The sequence below is a fragment of the Manacus vitellinus genome, unplaced genomic scaffold, assembly GCF_001715985.3.
Source record: "Manacus vitellinus isolate BGI_N305 unplaced genomic scaffold, ASM171598v3 scaffold_96_pilon, whole genome shotgun sequence".
Lineage (NCBI taxonomy): Eukaryota > Metazoa > Chordata > Aves > Passeriformes > Pipridae > Manacus > Manacus vitellinus.
In genome coordinates, this window is record NW_021940901.1 from 1,063,843 (window position 1) to 1,079,696 (window position 15,854).

The 15,854-nt window shown below is 35.1% G+C and overlaps 1 protein-coding gene across 1 annotated transcript in view; it reads left to right on the plus strand.

The window, feature by feature from the left end:
• Positions 1–15,854, plus strand: part of DNAH5 (dynein axonemal heavy chain 5) — a 114,189-nt gene that overhangs the window by 37,318 nt on the left and 61,017 nt on the right. Inside the window, exons 25-40 of the mRNA XM_018086487.3 lie at positions 221–439; positions 1,042–1,104; positions 2,050–2,288; positions 2,818–3,058; positions 3,546–3,745; positions 4,560–4,713; positions 5,398–5,561; positions 6,209–6,365; positions 7,399–7,611; positions 8,455–8,679; positions 9,973–10,145; positions 11,260–11,438; positions 12,908–13,095; positions 13,675–13,869; positions 14,524–14,658; positions 15,373–15,480. Coding sequence (XP_017941976.3) covers positions 221–439; positions 1,042–1,104; positions 2,050–2,288; positions 2,818–3,058; positions 3,546–3,745; positions 4,560–4,713; positions 5,398–5,561; positions 6,209–6,365; positions 7,399–7,611; positions 8,455–8,679; positions 9,973–10,145; positions 11,260–11,438; positions 12,908–13,095; positions 13,675–13,869; positions 14,524–14,658; positions 15,373–15,480 — 2,853 coding nt within the window. The remainder of the gene's footprint in view (positions 1–220; positions 440–1,041; positions 1,105–2,049; positions 2,289–2,817; positions 3,059–3,545; positions 3,746–4,559; positions 4,714–5,397; positions 5,562–6,208; positions 6,366–7,398; positions 7,612–8,454; positions 8,680–9,972; positions 10,146–11,259; positions 11,439–12,907; positions 13,096–13,674; positions 13,870–14,523; positions 14,659–15,372; positions 15,481–15,854) is intronic.

A 15,854-nucleotide genomic window follows, 5' to 3' on the forward strand; every position in this document is an offset into this window, starting at 1 on the left:
TGTTCCTATGTTGCTGGAAACCAATGTTGTGAGATAATAAAATTCTGATGTTTCTTCCAGTTTGGTATTGGTTTACCAGAGTGTGATAATGGATATGCAAAAAAAGAACAGATTTTCTAACAGATCATTCTTCGTTCTTAAAAATTTAAAATGTTAGCGTACGTATATGTATATCAAGTTAACTTATCATTTTATGTATCTTGATCCAACCTTCTGACAGGAATCCTATGCTATGTTGAATAAATATGATCTACTTGTTGCCAAGGAAGAGACAGAAAAGGTGGACACTTTGCACTACACTTGGAAAAAGCTGCTAATCCGTGCAAACGAAGTGCAGAATGAGCTCGTTGCTTTGCAACCAAACTTCAGAGGAGAGCTTATTAGTGCTGTGAAGACTTTTACTGAAGACTGTGCACAGTTCTATTCAGATTATGATCAGGTAAGTATTTGTATTTTATTGTATTAGAGGAGTTTTTGAGGAACAGTGGGAGCATGGAAAGATTTTGGATTTTACTGATGGGATGGGCCTCTACTGTTGAATATGTTTATTCTTGCTAATATGGTATTTGAATTTCAGTGCAGGGCAGGCTTTGGTTATTGTTTTGTATGTGACTGAAGTATGTAATGCTGATAATCACTTCTTAGAGATTAAGAATGGATATATTTTAGGTATATGATAAACAACCAGTTAGCATGAGCAAATGTGAAAACTGGAACTAATGAGAAATTATGTTAGAATGTGAGAAGGGTTTTCTGATGCTAGATATAAGTACAAAATATAAACAAATGAAGCTGAACTAGTCTTGTATCATCTATTAAGTAATGCTAGAAAAAGGAGATATGATTGCCCAGCTTTTACACTATAATGACAATTTCTACATTAGAAAGACAATTGTGTTCTTTGTTTTTTTGTTTGTTTTTTTTTGTTTGTTTGTTTGTTTTTTAATTGTTTTTAGAGCAAGTGATTGTTCTAGTAGGAAACTGTGATCTCTTGGTTCAGTTGTTGTCTGATGCAAGGTGGAAATTTTTTTTTTTTCTTAGAATGGACCATTGGTCGTTGGTTTAAAGCCTCGGGAAGCCAGTGACAGGCTTACTATGTTTCAGGTATTGTTACTTCTAAGACATAATTTATTACAAGTAAACTAACATCTAAAGGGTCTGAGAATGAATCACAGTAGTTGAACTAATTGTCATTGATACATAGGGTTACTGATTTGGCAAAGTCTGTTTTAACTAATGAAAGCTACGTTGGAATTTTTCTATGCTTTTGCAAAGAATGCTGTTTTTATAGGAGTTAAGAGAAAGGCTGCATAGATAATGATTACTAGATTCAAATATCGTGATGAAAGCCTACTCTCAAGTTTAGTGTATTTGACTATAGGCTATTCTTGTGTTCATTATTGTGTTTTGGTTTTTTTGGGGGGGAGGGTTTGTTTTTTTTTTTCTTTCCAATAGAATTAAATGTTTCCATTTAAACTGACAATTTTCCCTGTTGAAGTGTTTTTTTGAACTGTGATTAATATCTATTCCTGTAATGATGATTTCCACCGCTTTTCCTTTTCCCATAGTGCTATTCATTTGACTTCCTACTATGTTCCCTGAACTATATTGCAATTGAAATATCAATTCAAATATGTTTCTGTTTGCTGCTTTAATGGCAATAATTCTTAGTTCAGCTCTTCAATAAAAGATTTGCACAGCATACATGCAGAGGTAGAATTTGCTGTATCCATCTTTCTTTGCTTTGCATGTCATGCTCTACCTCTTTCAAGTTCAATCTTAGCATTTATTGTTCTGTCACTGTGTCACATGAAGTAAGTGGCTTTCCTGTCAACTTCTAAAGATGTGCCTCCAAGCTAGCTAAAAGTTACTTTTCTTATGAAAATTGTTGACAAAACTGTTGACAGTGTAAGCTGTTATTATCTCTGTATATCTTTCTATTATTTCCTAGATTTTAGTCTCTAATGCAGTTCCTGCATAATGCCAGATCTTGAATCCTTAGTTATTTAATTTTATTTAATTTAATCTTTTTTTCTTTTTCTTTCTTAGAATCGTTTTGATAATCTTTTTCGGAAATATATTACTTGTACAGGTGGGGAAGATCTTTTTGGTTTGCCAGTTACTCAGTATCCTCAACTGCTTGAAATACAGAAGCAACTGAATATGTTACAGAAACTCTATAAACTATATAACAGTGTCATTGACACAATTAGTGGCTACTATGATATTCTTTGGTCAGAATTAGACCTTGAAAAAATTAACAGTGAACTTCTGGAGTTTCAGAAGAGGTGAGAAACTTCTGCAGTGGTAAAGTTACCTAAAGTTCTTTTGTTATTTCTTAAATATGATTATAATTGGTTAGCACCAATAATCATATCTGAGTATGTATTTACTCAGAGTAAATGGAATTTATTGCATGCATAAAAGTTGAACTTTTCATCAAACCAGAAATCAAATAATTAAAGGAATTAAACTGCATGTACTGAGGGTAAGAGTTTTTCTAGAACACCGAGCAGTGCGTGTCATGAGCCTGCTAAAAAGATTGAATCAGATGATTTTGAAGATTTCTTGAACAGAGTATATTAGAATTAGGCAACTACACTCTTTAAGAGGAGTCTGTAGGTGCCTGCCCAACTATTAGTCATTGAAATAGACTGGAAAAAGATTTTCTCACATGCGGAATCACATATGGAAGTTTCTAACTACAAGTAACCTGAATTTGGAAGGTACGTGTTCTGCTGTTAAAACCATATACTCTTGGTTTTAAAGAAAGAATATTTGAAACTTTTTGAAAAAGCTTGCATTACCTCTTCATAGGTGCTGTAAGCTTCCTCGTGCCGTGAAGGAATGGCAGGCCTTTTTTGATCTAAAGAAGACCATTGAGGACTTCAGTGAATGTTGCCCATTGCTTGAGCGTATGTCAAATAAAGCGATGATGCCTCGGCACTGGAAGCAGATTACAGATCTCACTGAACACAGATTTGATGTGGAAAGTGAAACATTCAAACTGAGGGATATAATGGAAGCTCCACTATTAAGATTTAAAGAGGAAATAGAGGTATTGTGAAGGAAGAAAAATGGATGCATGAAATAAAACAATCTGCTCGAATAGTATAGGAGTAATAGTAGCGAGAAGGAAAACAAAATATTTCTAAAGAAAGAAGAGAGAAATGGACTATCAATTTAACTTTTTGTATAAAATAACAACACAAATATATTGTGGTGTCAACTTCTTTTTTTCAAATCGTGCAACTTCAAATCATTAACTGGGAGTTAAATTGCAAGGGTACCTTACTTTGCAACATTAAAGATATGAAAAGTAATCACTATGTTATTCTTTTATTCCCCCTGAAGTTGGGATATCCCATATATCGTGATATGGGATACAGATTATTAGCTATGGTGTTAGTTTATCTGTAGATCTTTCCACTTTGTAAATAATTGCTAATCAGCCTTACCTAGGGTTAATGGAAACAAGTGTTAGATTTGTATACCAGAGACTTGAAGCATTCATAGCTTGTTTTGACATCCTATCTATTTAAAAGGATATCTGCATAAGTGCTGTGAAGGAGAGAGACATTGAGCAGAAGTTGAAACAAGTGATAGCTGAATGGGATAACAAAACATTTATCTTCGCAAACTTTAAAACCCATGGGGAACTTCTTTTAAGAGGTGACAGCACATCAGAAACAATTACTACCATGGAGGACAGCTTGATGATTCTTGGTTCTCTCATGAATAACAGGTAACAGGAAAGGGAGGGGAGGAATGAGGGAAGAGATTAAAATATTAGCAAAATATTTGTTTTATTGAACAAATCTGTCACAGAGGAGAAAGAAAATAAATGTTTAAATAAAACCTGAGAACTTGCTTGTCCTTGGACTGTTCATGGGCTAGTTTTTATTGTGTGTATCCCTCCAATAAGTTCTTTTCAAAGCATATGGGTGCAGTTCAGGCTTCCTGAGTAAACAAATGGACAGTTTTCATTGATGCAAGAAAGTGGGGATATAAGGGAGAACACTACCTGGTTGTGGCATGCGTACCATGGGCATTACAGGCACTGCTACTCTGTCCCTGTGATAGGTCATTGACTCATGCCAAAGGTGCTGAAAATCCCAGTTAAAGTGAACTTCAGTTTGTCTGGTTTCGCACGCCAGAGCACACAGGTAAAATAAGGAATGCAGAACCTGATCATCAGGCAGATGTTCAAAAGCAAGGATTCAGGAGAGTTCAGAAACTCTGGGACTTGCAGCTTTAAAGATGTTGCATAGTCCCTTTTTGAAACCGCTTTACCTTAGAGTGAAATTGTAATCTTGCTGCTATTCAGCTTCTGTTGGATCAGAGCTGTGCTATGCACCATGTGTACAAAGCAGCAAGTTGGAGCTGGTTTGATTTAGAGTGGATAACTAGCTGAATTGAGTATATACTTTCACTTGAAAAATATATAACCAGCAAAATTATTCCTTATCCTTGCAAGTAATATACTGGTTTTCACAAATCTTGTTTTCTTCTTGAAATTAAGCAAGGCGTTTTTTTTTTGTTTTTTTTTTTTTTGGTAGATACAACACACCCTTTAAGACACAGATTCAGAAATGGGTGCACTATCTTTCCAGCACAACAGATATCATTGAGAACTGGCTGACTGTGCAGAACTTGTGGATTTATTTAGAAGCTGTTTTTGTTGGTGGTGACATAGCAAAGCAGCTTCCAAAGGTTTGTAGACATGCTTTTTTTTCAGTTTGTTTATCTACATTTTAAGAATAAAATTTAACTGTGATGTCATAATTGATGCAGTAACATAAACTTCATTTTTTGCTACTTAACAAAAATATCCTTGCTAAGAAATTAGGTAAGCAATGCCAATGGAAGGTACTGTGTTAGAAAGAATAATAAAATTGTGTGAACTACTTGATCTTTTTACTTCTAGATTGTAAAACTGTTAACCAATATGTATTCAGATGTTGTATCCAGTAGTAGCCTAGCCTACATAGGCTAGCTTAGTGTACCTACCCGTAGCCTAGTAGTACCTAGGAATCCTTATCTTAAACTTTCCTATGTAGCATTTCAAATTAAAAATTAACTTTAATTTTTAGAAAAAAACCTTAATATTTGAAGCATTCAGTTCAAACCTAATGAGTTTTTGGTCTTTTGCTCTAAAAATGATTGTAAGAGAAAGTAGGTAGCTGGCTCAACAGCCACGTATGAACTAAGCAGAAAGAATTGTGTAAGCAGAAAGAATTGTGGTTTTCTAAGGTGAAAACTTTCAGGAAGACACATGATTATTAGTGAGAAGATTACTGGTGAGATTACTGGGTGCCAATTCTGTAAGCAAGTGTCTTTTCCCTCTTTTCCTTCATCCATCTCTTCCATTCTACATTCATTGTCATGTTTCAACAGGAAGCAAAGCGTTTCTCTAACATTGATAAATCCTGGGTAAGGATCATGACCCGAGCTCATGAAACACCCAATGTTGTTCAGTGCTGTGTTGGAGATGAAATCTTGGGACAGTTATTACCACATTTACTGGAACAACTTGAAATCTGTCAGAAATCACTTACAGGGTAAGATTATTACAAGACCAGTCTTGGCCAGATGGTTGTGCACTGTGTAGCTAGGGAAAGAGCAATTGCTCAAGTACTGTGCCATGAACTGTGCAAAGATCATATTCTTATTCTACTATGAATTCAGTTGAACTGAGCAAACAAGTTAGCAGAATGATACAACACCTCCAGAGAAATTGCTAGCAGCTCACCGATAAGTCTTTGATTTGTGACTAAGCTGCCACTCACTGTCTCTCTCTGTTGAAACCAAAGCTTTTCCAGCCTAGTTTCAATCCAGAAGGCGCTCTAGATCTGTACGTTCTATTCAAATCTTTCACAAATATGGGAGAAATTTAGCATGAGGGTTCTAAATGGCGAGTAACAGACTTCTTGTAAAAACGTTTTATTTTTATTTAGTTTCTTTTTGCTGGTGTTTAGATTATAGCAAATAATACAAGGTTTCTGTGAAATGATTTCTGGTGCTAAGAGTAACTTTAATGTAGATGCTTAACATGAAGGTGTGTTGGATAAAAATTGTCATTGCCACAGCTAAAAATTGGAATGATAAAATGTGAAAAATACCACTTTCAAAGAGAAAAGGATGTATAAATTAACCTAATCCACTTACAGTCTACTCCTGGCTTCACCATATTTTTTAAAAAATGTAGGTACCTGGAGAAAAAGCGCCTTCTATTTCCACGATTCTTCTTTGTGTCAGATCCTGCTCTCTTAGAAATTCTTGGCCAGGCATCAGACTCTCATAATATACAGGCACATCTGCTGAACATCTTTGACAACATCAAAACTGTCAGGTTCCATGAAAAGGTATGTACTGCCCATACCTCAGCATTACGTTCCTTCACACTAACAGTGTGTGATACTTGTTACACAAGAAAGCTACTTGGGTGCATAAGGCATTCAACTGTTATACCATGTTCGTCAACTATTTGATAAGTAGACTTTCTTCATTTAAGATTTAGTTTCATATCCTTGTTTATGTAATCGTAAAATTTTAAACAGAATAGCAAAGCAAAAATTTGCACCAGTGCTTCGGTTTCAGAAGAAAAACACCCATGTACTGAACCGTTTTCTGTGGCTTGATGTAGGCTGACATCCTCTCAGATAAACTGCTGATTCTTTATGAGCATATTTGTGTCTTTACTTTGCCTGTATTTGTAATCTTCCATTCAATTCTCATTGTTAGAAGTGTGTCTAGAGTCTCACCTGTTTCTGAGTTGTCCTTAGTATGTCTTCAGACAGTGTTTGAAGAACACTTTTCTTATACCCTTTACAAGAACAGATAGCAACATTTTTTTCCCTTTCTATGTATACATTTTCTTAGAAATTACATCCCCTGCTTTTGAAATTCCTTTAATTGCCTGTGTTCCTTAACTTTTGTGTTTCCATTATTTTTTGTTCTAAGACTGTAAATTTTGTTAGGATATTAACCCACCAGTAATGGGGGAAGGTTTCCTATATTGTGACTTTGTCACAGAATCACAGAATGGGTAAGGTTGGAAGGGACCACAGCGGGACATCTGGTCCAACTCCCCTGCTCAAGCAGGGTTATCTTAGAGCAAATTGCGCAGAATTGCCATTGAAACTTAAGTGAAATGCAGAACTTGTCAACATATTGGGGGTTGTCTCCTTGTTCAGTTGACAGTGTTTTATTTAAAGCCTTTCTGCATAACAAAAGTAATGATTTAATTGTTTTTACATATCACTGAACATGAAATTGGCATAATTTAATAGCTACCTAAATAAGTTTAATGAAGTGATTGCAGAAAAATGCAGCATTTATTGTAAAGATAAACAATTCATCTATAAACACAAAATGCTTTTGCTTTGCTTTTATTAGATATATGATCGTATATTGTCGATTAGTTCACAAGAGGGTGAGACTGTAGAGCTGACTAGACCTGTAATGGCTGAAGGAAATGTGGAAGTTTGGCTCAGTTCTCTGTTGAAGGAATCCCAGCTTTCACTGCATCATGTTATTCGCCAGGCAGCTATGGACATTCAGGAAACAAGTTTCCAGATTACTGAATTTCTTTCTACTTACCCGGCCCAGGTAATATCATTGTTAAGTTAATGAAGAATTATTCACAGATATGTATATCACATTTTTTCTTGTCTTTGCAATCAAAATTGTGGCCAGTGTTATAAATACAAAACTGACATTTAAATTTATCTTAATCACCTCAGTCTTTAAGTTACACTTCACTTTCATATGTGAAACCAAAAGAAGAAAATTTACCCTGGAGCTCTTGTTTAAAGGTAATACTGAAGGCAATAAATTAATGTAATAAAGTTAACACTATTTCTTTATAAACTTAATACTTGACTATTGAAGGAAAAGTAGTAACCTTTTATGATTGTTCATGTATTCAGGCTAACACTATATATTGCTAAAATTTGAAAATGAGAGTAATGTTGAGGGAAAATAATTTTCTTAGGAGAAGCTTCTTCCCTCATGATCAGGAATGTTGTTGGAGATGGAATAAAGAGTTTGTGAATTACTGAAAAAAATTTTTAATTTGAAGCATTAATTATTCACTGGTTAATTATTACATACGGTATATTAATTATACATCATTATAATTAATTATATAATTATTTGCATTATGTATAAGTATTTATATATATGGTGTAAATTATATTGAACAGTTGTATCAACAATGCACCACAGAGTCAGTATTTACAAGACTGAAGTGTGGACTTCACTATGTGTTTATGAAGGGAGTTGGGATGCACAAAACAAATGCATAGGTTGAATGACCTCTGTATGGATACATGAAAAATAATTTTATACAAATAGTAGGAGAACCATTTCTTTAATTTATCTGTGTCTGTGAATGTACATTTTAGGTGAAAGAGAAAAGATTATGAAGCATATACTTTTATGTTTTCTAAGGTTGGGTTGTTGGGGATCCAAATGATTTGGACAAGAGACTCAGAAGAAGCTTTGACTAATGCCAAGCATGATAAAAAAGTTATGCAAAAGACAAACCAATTTTTCCTGGATCTTCTAAACATGCTGATAGACATGACAACAAAAGACCTTAGTCCAGTTGAACGAATTAAATATGAGACATTAATCACTATTCATGTGCATCAGAGGGACATTTTTGATGGTCTTGTAAGTATTAAAAGCTTTGCAATGAGTTATGAGGGGTTTTCCACATAAAATAATGTGAAATGATAACAAGAAAATATTAGGATACCTATGAACTCCTGCCTCATAAGATAAAGATTTAATTTCAAGACTGTAATGATTATGTGACCTGGAATATTATAAAAATGCTGATATTGCTTCAAACCATGTCTTAGTTTCCTTTTAAATAATTCAGTGGGTTTTCCCCTCCCTCACACAGTAGCAGAATTTTATAATGTTTCATGTTGATCCACTTAAGTTAGACACCTCTGTTGCATGATCAGTTAGGGACTTCTGTTTCCTCACACATTTAGTTACAAGTAATTGCCCTTTCTCTGAACTGCATTGTGAGTGTCCATGAGTAAATAAAGTGAATATAAAATTATAGTGCAGGGAAAAGTTTGAAGTTGGTTGAAGCTGCTATCTCCTCTCTTCTAGTTTCAGTAGCATATCTAATTAGTACTTAGGGATTTATTTATTCACTTCACACCTTCTCATGCAGACACAGGATGCTAAAATTAGGAAAATGAAAACATTTAGCTTAATCAAACTCAAAGCTGGCATGCCCTTTTACCTATACAAACCCCTAGACCTGATTCTAAAACTAGGCTGAGAAAAGCATTACTGAGTTTTGACCCATTGCTTATAGGCAGGCACCAATCTTTGCATTGTAGAATCATTTGTTTCTAGTTATAATCATTTTATGTGAAGTATAATTTTTAGGAAAAACATGCAGAACATTTTTTTTAATCCTGTTTTAATGTTCAGTTTATCAGCTGTGAGTTATTCCCAGCTCTGAATTTCTTAAATAGTATATGCACCATGACACTGCCTTGGAGTACCTTTTTTCCAATTTGCACGTGGTTTTATACAATTCTTATGGCAGTTTTTAAAATCAAGTATCACATTACGTGCCTTCTACTCATGTAAAACTAAAGTGGTAGAGATGACTAAAAGGAATGACAATTTTCATGTTAAACTGATTGTAATGACTCTTGTTTGAGGCTTATGTATTTGTATTCAGAATTTTGACACATTCGTCTAAAGCCTAAAGTTCCTTTGCCTTCGTATGGGCTTCAGCAATGACACATTAGCAATTTTTGTGGTAAAAAGATAGGGTCTCCACTATTCTTGTGTTATAGCTGTTCTCTGTGTCTGACTATGTGTGTCATTGTGATTGCAGTGCCGCCTTTGCAATGCAACTTAAATGACGTAATATAAATGTAAAAATAAATGTTAACCATAAATGCTGCAGGCTTGTTTTCCCTCTTTTCTTAGTGTTGCATGCGTGTCAAGAGCCCTACGGACTTTGAGTGGCTGAAACAGTGTAGATTTTATTTTAAAGAAGACTCTGATAAAATGCTGATTAAGATCACTGATGTGAATTTCACGTACCAGAATGAATTCTTGGGCTGTACTGACAGGCTTGTCATAACGCCTCTTACAGACAGGTGAAAAAGACTAATTTTATTCCTTTTTCCTTTACTGACAAACCTAGGCTTTTACAAGAGCAATTTAGTAATTCCTGTTGAATGCAAAATTGATCTCTGCAGAGTTTGTCCTTCACGATCTTGCCAAAGTCAATAATTTTACATGGAATACTTCAGTATTTTTGTTTCTGTACCTTACAATATGAATAATATCCAGCTTAATTTCTGACACATAATTGCATGATTCCCACGTACATGAAGTATGTGACCTTGATTCCTATGTATGTGAGGATAGTATATTGGAGGATCAGGTATATCCAACAGATACAATATGCAGAGAAAGATACAGCAGAAAAGTAGGTGTTTACGGGCAAGCTAAGGAAAACATGAAAAACAGACAGGAAAAACATTTTTATTCAGCTGTAATAGATCAGAGATCTTTGATCTGAAAGGATGTTGAAAGAATTGCAGCCATATTATCAGGGAGGTCAACCTACCTGACTTGAATAACACTAAGAATGCTTTATAAGTTAGCATTGGCAAAATAAGGGCATTGGGTGGGTTTTTTCTTTTGTTTTGTCCTGTTTTGTTTGGTTTTTTTTTACTATTCCGTACAGAAAATTCTAGAGCTTGTCTTGAGATATAATTATTAGCAGGTGTTTACTGCACTGCGTAGGCATGTTTCATTTATGAAAATGGGATGCACTGTTTGGTCCAATTTTAAAGATGGATGACAAAGCAAAGGTTAGCTGTCTTTCATTATTGTATTCTATAGTATAATGTAGTTCATAACTACTTCAGATAAAGTGATTAATGAACCAAGCTAACCAAACTAAGATTAGGCAGCTTCTCTGTATCTGCTTTCTTCCCTTCTTGAAATATTTCAGTTTGCCGATTATAGAGGTTTATCTATTCTTTCACTTTATGTATAACAAGGTGAACCTTAATATTCCCTGCATCAGAGACTGAGTGAAGGATTTTCCTCCTTACTGGTTTAATTTGTAATTAAAGGCGTGTAATTTCATCACTTTCCTTTTCTCCTTAAATTAGACCTTACTTGAGTAAGTTCCACTGGTACTATACAGAAAACTGTGCATGGCAGCCCATTAAGTGATGATTGATTGTTGCCTTTTAGATGTTACATCACTTTGGCTCAAGCTTTGGGCATGAACATGGGTGGAGCACCTGTGGGACCTGCAGGAACTGGAAAAACTGAAACCATCAAAGATATGGGACGTTGCCTTGGAAAATATGTAGTGGTCTTCAACTGTTCAGATCAGATGGATTTCCGAGGACTTGGGAGGATTTTCAAAGGTAGGAGTCAACTGTATCCCAGATTGTGCTGTATAACTAACTGGTCAAAGGAAGTGATTGTTCCACTATTCTGAGCTTTGGAGTGGCCTCACCTCAAGTACTCTTTGCAGTTTAGTGGCCCACAATGTGAGAACATGTAAAAATACTAGAATATCTTCAAATGTGAGCAACAAAGATGGTGAAAGAACTGGAGGGTATGACTTAAGAGGAACAGCTGAATATACTGTGTTTGTTTAGCTTTAAGAAAAGGAGACCGAGGGGTGCCCTGATTGCTGAAGGAGATGCTGATCTGTGTCTGGTAATAGGACATGGGGGAATGTCTTGAAGCTGCATTGGATGAAGTTCAGATTAGATACTAGGATATTCACTGAGAGTGTGGTCAAGCACTGGAATAAACTCACCAAGGAAGTAGTCAGGGTCTCAAGCTTGTCGGTATTCAAATAAAGTTTGGACAACAATCTTAGATATATGGTTTAACTTTTAGGTAGCCCTGTGTGAACTCAGGAATCTGACTTGTTGATACTCGTGAGTCCTTTGTAACTCAGAGTATTCTGTGATTATATGATTTTATGAACTATGTGAAAGTTAAAAATGCTAGAATATCTTTATCAACACATAACCAGCAGATGCTTCCAGCCTTTTAATAAATGCAAATAACTAATATCTTGTTATGAATATAAAATACAGTTGCAACACAATCTCCAAGAAATAGAAATGTCTGAAAACATAAAACAGTTTATGAAAAGATATATAAAGTCACTTAAAATAATCAGTGAGGAAAAGAAAAAGCTGTGAAATTTATTGCTGAACTGGTAGAATGTTTTGAATTTCAGTTTCAGTATTTCTGCTCCTTCAAATGTCAAAGTTCCTATCAGTAGAAGGAAATGCATGAATAGTGCTATGTGTGTTAGGTGCAGATGACATCTTTTTCTTAGGCACCTGTCAGTCATGGCAGATGTCAAATTAGAGATCAAGTGGATGTTCTTGAATACTGTGTAGTTGCAAGTGTCTGTATTGGTGATTTTTTTTGTTTGTTTCATTTTCCCCAAAATAGCTAAGGAAGAATGCAGTTTTGGCACAGGCTGACCCCTAACTTCTTTTCTGATGAAAGCAGCTGTATTGTGCGTTTTAATATGTGCAATAAACTATTGACAATACACTTTATTTTCATAGAATCACTGCAGAATTTTTTTTCTGGGGTAAAGAGGAACAGGAAAACATTCAAGATACTGAGAAAAGGAGCAGAAATCAAAGGATGTAGTATCCTATACAATCTTACTTTTGGAACTTTGTGAATTCTTACTTGAAAAAGAATTAAAACTCTTCTCTTTGTTGCTTTCCTAACCCTCAAAAATAGACCCTTTTTTTTTTCCTGAGATAGGTTAACCTGATTTTTTGGCTTGTGAATTGCACCAAAAAAAGGGTTAACACCGTAATGGTCATATGATTAGTTACTTTTCTCTTTGAAGGTCTTGCTCAGTCTGGCTCCTGGGGTTGCTTTGATGAATTCAATCGTATTGATTTACCAGTGCTATCAGTAGCTGCACAGCAAATAGCAATTGTGCTGAGGTGTAAGAAAGAACGCAAAAAAAGATTTATTTTTACTGATGGAGACAACGTGGAAATGAACCCAGAATTTGGGATCTTTCTTACTATGGTAGGTATTCAGTAAGTTTCTAATATGCCTGTGATGATTGTACAATAGTGAAGTCTAACCTGGCATGTTTAATGTACTTGCTAATTCTTATCTCAGTCAGTTCTTAGAACTAACTCATTGACTGTTTAAGAATGTTGAGCATTACTGCAACGACAGTTTACAGGGTCTTGTTTCAATAACATCAAGCACATGCAATTAAAAAATGCAGTCAGCACTATAAATACAAGTTATATCTTAGTTTCAGATTGCTTCTGCATGCCAAGTTCTTGTTCCCGAAGTATGTTTTTTGCTATAAATACAGAAAAATCTCCATAGAGATATAGGTAGAAGTAGCCAGTAAAAATAGGACCTTTAAGACAAACTCAGATTTGAAGTGTTTAGGGGGAAAATTTTTCATATCTTATAGATGTAAAAGAGGCAAAAATTCTGGAGAGATATGATAAATCTACATGGAAATTCATTTTTACATGTGATTTAAAGCCAAAACCCTGGTTTTATCTAACCATATTACACGTTACTTTGTTGATCCTTCTATTTGTGCAAGGTGCAATCAACTTCAAAGCCTATTTTTCTCTCCAGAATCCAGGATATGCTGGACGGCAAGAACTTCCTGAAAACTTGAAGATCAACTTCCGTTCAGTGGCTATGATGGTTCCTGACCGTCAAATCATAATTCGTGTTAAATTGGCTAGTTGTGGTTTCATTGCTAATGTTGTACTGGCAAGGAAATTCTTTACACTGTACAAGCTGTGTGAAGAACAACTGTCAAAGCAGGTGTTTATGTTCATATGGGAAAAAGTTATTTTAGGGAAAAACTAGATATGATATCACAAAGTATTCATATGAAGAAAATGGAAAAGTTCATGTTCACTAAGTAAGCTAAATGACACTTGCAGTTTAGTAATGCAACCCTCTGCTGTCCTGGAGATTAACTGCTGCCACAGGTTTGTCAGTACAAGAACGGGACTGTCATTCAGAACACTGCTTATTTTTAAGATTTAGCTTTAATGAATGGTAATGATTGAGACAAATAAAGGGCTTATGTACTAGTTGGCCCTACAGAGTGGATTGAGAGGCATTTGGTTTGTGTTTCCTGTGCTTGTGTTCCCTGTGCTTGTTTAGATGTTTCTCAAAGTCAGTTTCCAAGGGCCACAGAAAATTCAAAATAATACTGATGGAGTATTTCTTGATAGTTCTCATGATTGCATTTCTTTTTTCTGTCACACATTACAGTTTAGGAGATGGTAGAAGAGTTGGAGAGTGAAGTCACCCATAGTAATACAGCCAAAGTCTAGTTGTTGGATGTTTGGAGGCATCTGAACCACATGTGCCACTTCTCATACATGTCTATATCTTAAATAGTAAATAAGAATTGTTTCATCCCTATTAACTTGGAGAAAATTTTCCCAAACTTCACATATCTTCTAGGTGCATTATGATTTTGGCTTGCGGAATATATTGTCTGTGCTACGGACATTAGGAGCAGCAAAAAGAGCAAATCCCACAGATACTGAATCAACCATTGTCATGCGTGTGCTGAGAGATATGAACCTGTCTAAACTAGTAAGTTCTGAGGGCCTGATAAATTACTTATACTGCACTTTGGAGTTATGTGATCACTAGAAGATTGGATGTGACCTTTACACTGAAACTAGCTTGGAAATGTTTTGTTCTCTGAATAGAACATTTTGGCTGGGATAGAGATAATTTTGTTCATAGTACCCTGTATGGGGCTGAGGAGGAAGTGAGAGAGGGGCTGTGTGTTTCTTGGCTTCCTACCTGGGTTAAACTTTGAATTGTTCAGAATTTTTTTCCCGTATTTCCCCTGCTACCTTTAGAAATAAGTGACAAAATATATGTCTGTGTAGTAAGTTTAGAAACGTTGACCTTAAGTATTTAGTAATGCTTTTGAAATAATCTGTTATTCACAGTAATGAGTACCAACTCACCCATCTAAATAGCTAAAAAACCCCTCTTTTGTTGTGATACTTCATCTTTTTTTTAAATATCTTGGACAAATAATATTATTGCTAAAATCTACTTAAGAAATTCAGTCTGTATGTTGATGATTTATTTTGATTAATGGAAGCATCGTGAGATCTCTTTCTGCTGTGTCCTGCTAGTGTTTAGCACCTAGAGGATTACCATAGTAGTTCCTTGTCTTCTCAAATATTTCTTTAGATCTGCAGGAACTATGGTTTGTTTTTTTAAAGATGATAGAATAAATAAAATAGGTTTTAATCTGTGTGGCTTTTTGTTTCCCCTGATTTTCACTAGATTGATGAAGATGAACCTTTATTCCTGAGTCTAATTGAAGACCTGTTTCCAGATATCCAGCTTGATAAAGCAGGCTATCCTGAACTTGAAGCAGCCATTGACAAACAGGTGATGTTTCTCTTGATCTGTGCTACTCTGGCATAACTATCATGATGTGAAATCTAAGAAAATTATTTTTGTTGAATCTATCCAGGTGGTAATTATGTTTTACTATTTAGAAGAACAATAAGCTTTTCCATAATTATCATTGGCATATTATTATTGTTAAGCTTATTCTTCAGGAGGTCAATGAATTGTGATTGTGGTGCCCTCTGTTTTCTTGTGAGTCATTTGTGGGGTCCAGTTTTAAAAATGCATATATATAAGTGTCATGGTTTGAGATAGCCTCAAAATCCAATCCCCTAGCTCCATTCCCCCTCCCACATCTCAACCTAATGTGAGATGGGTTTTTCCAGACAAAACACACCAGACTCAAAGTGGGG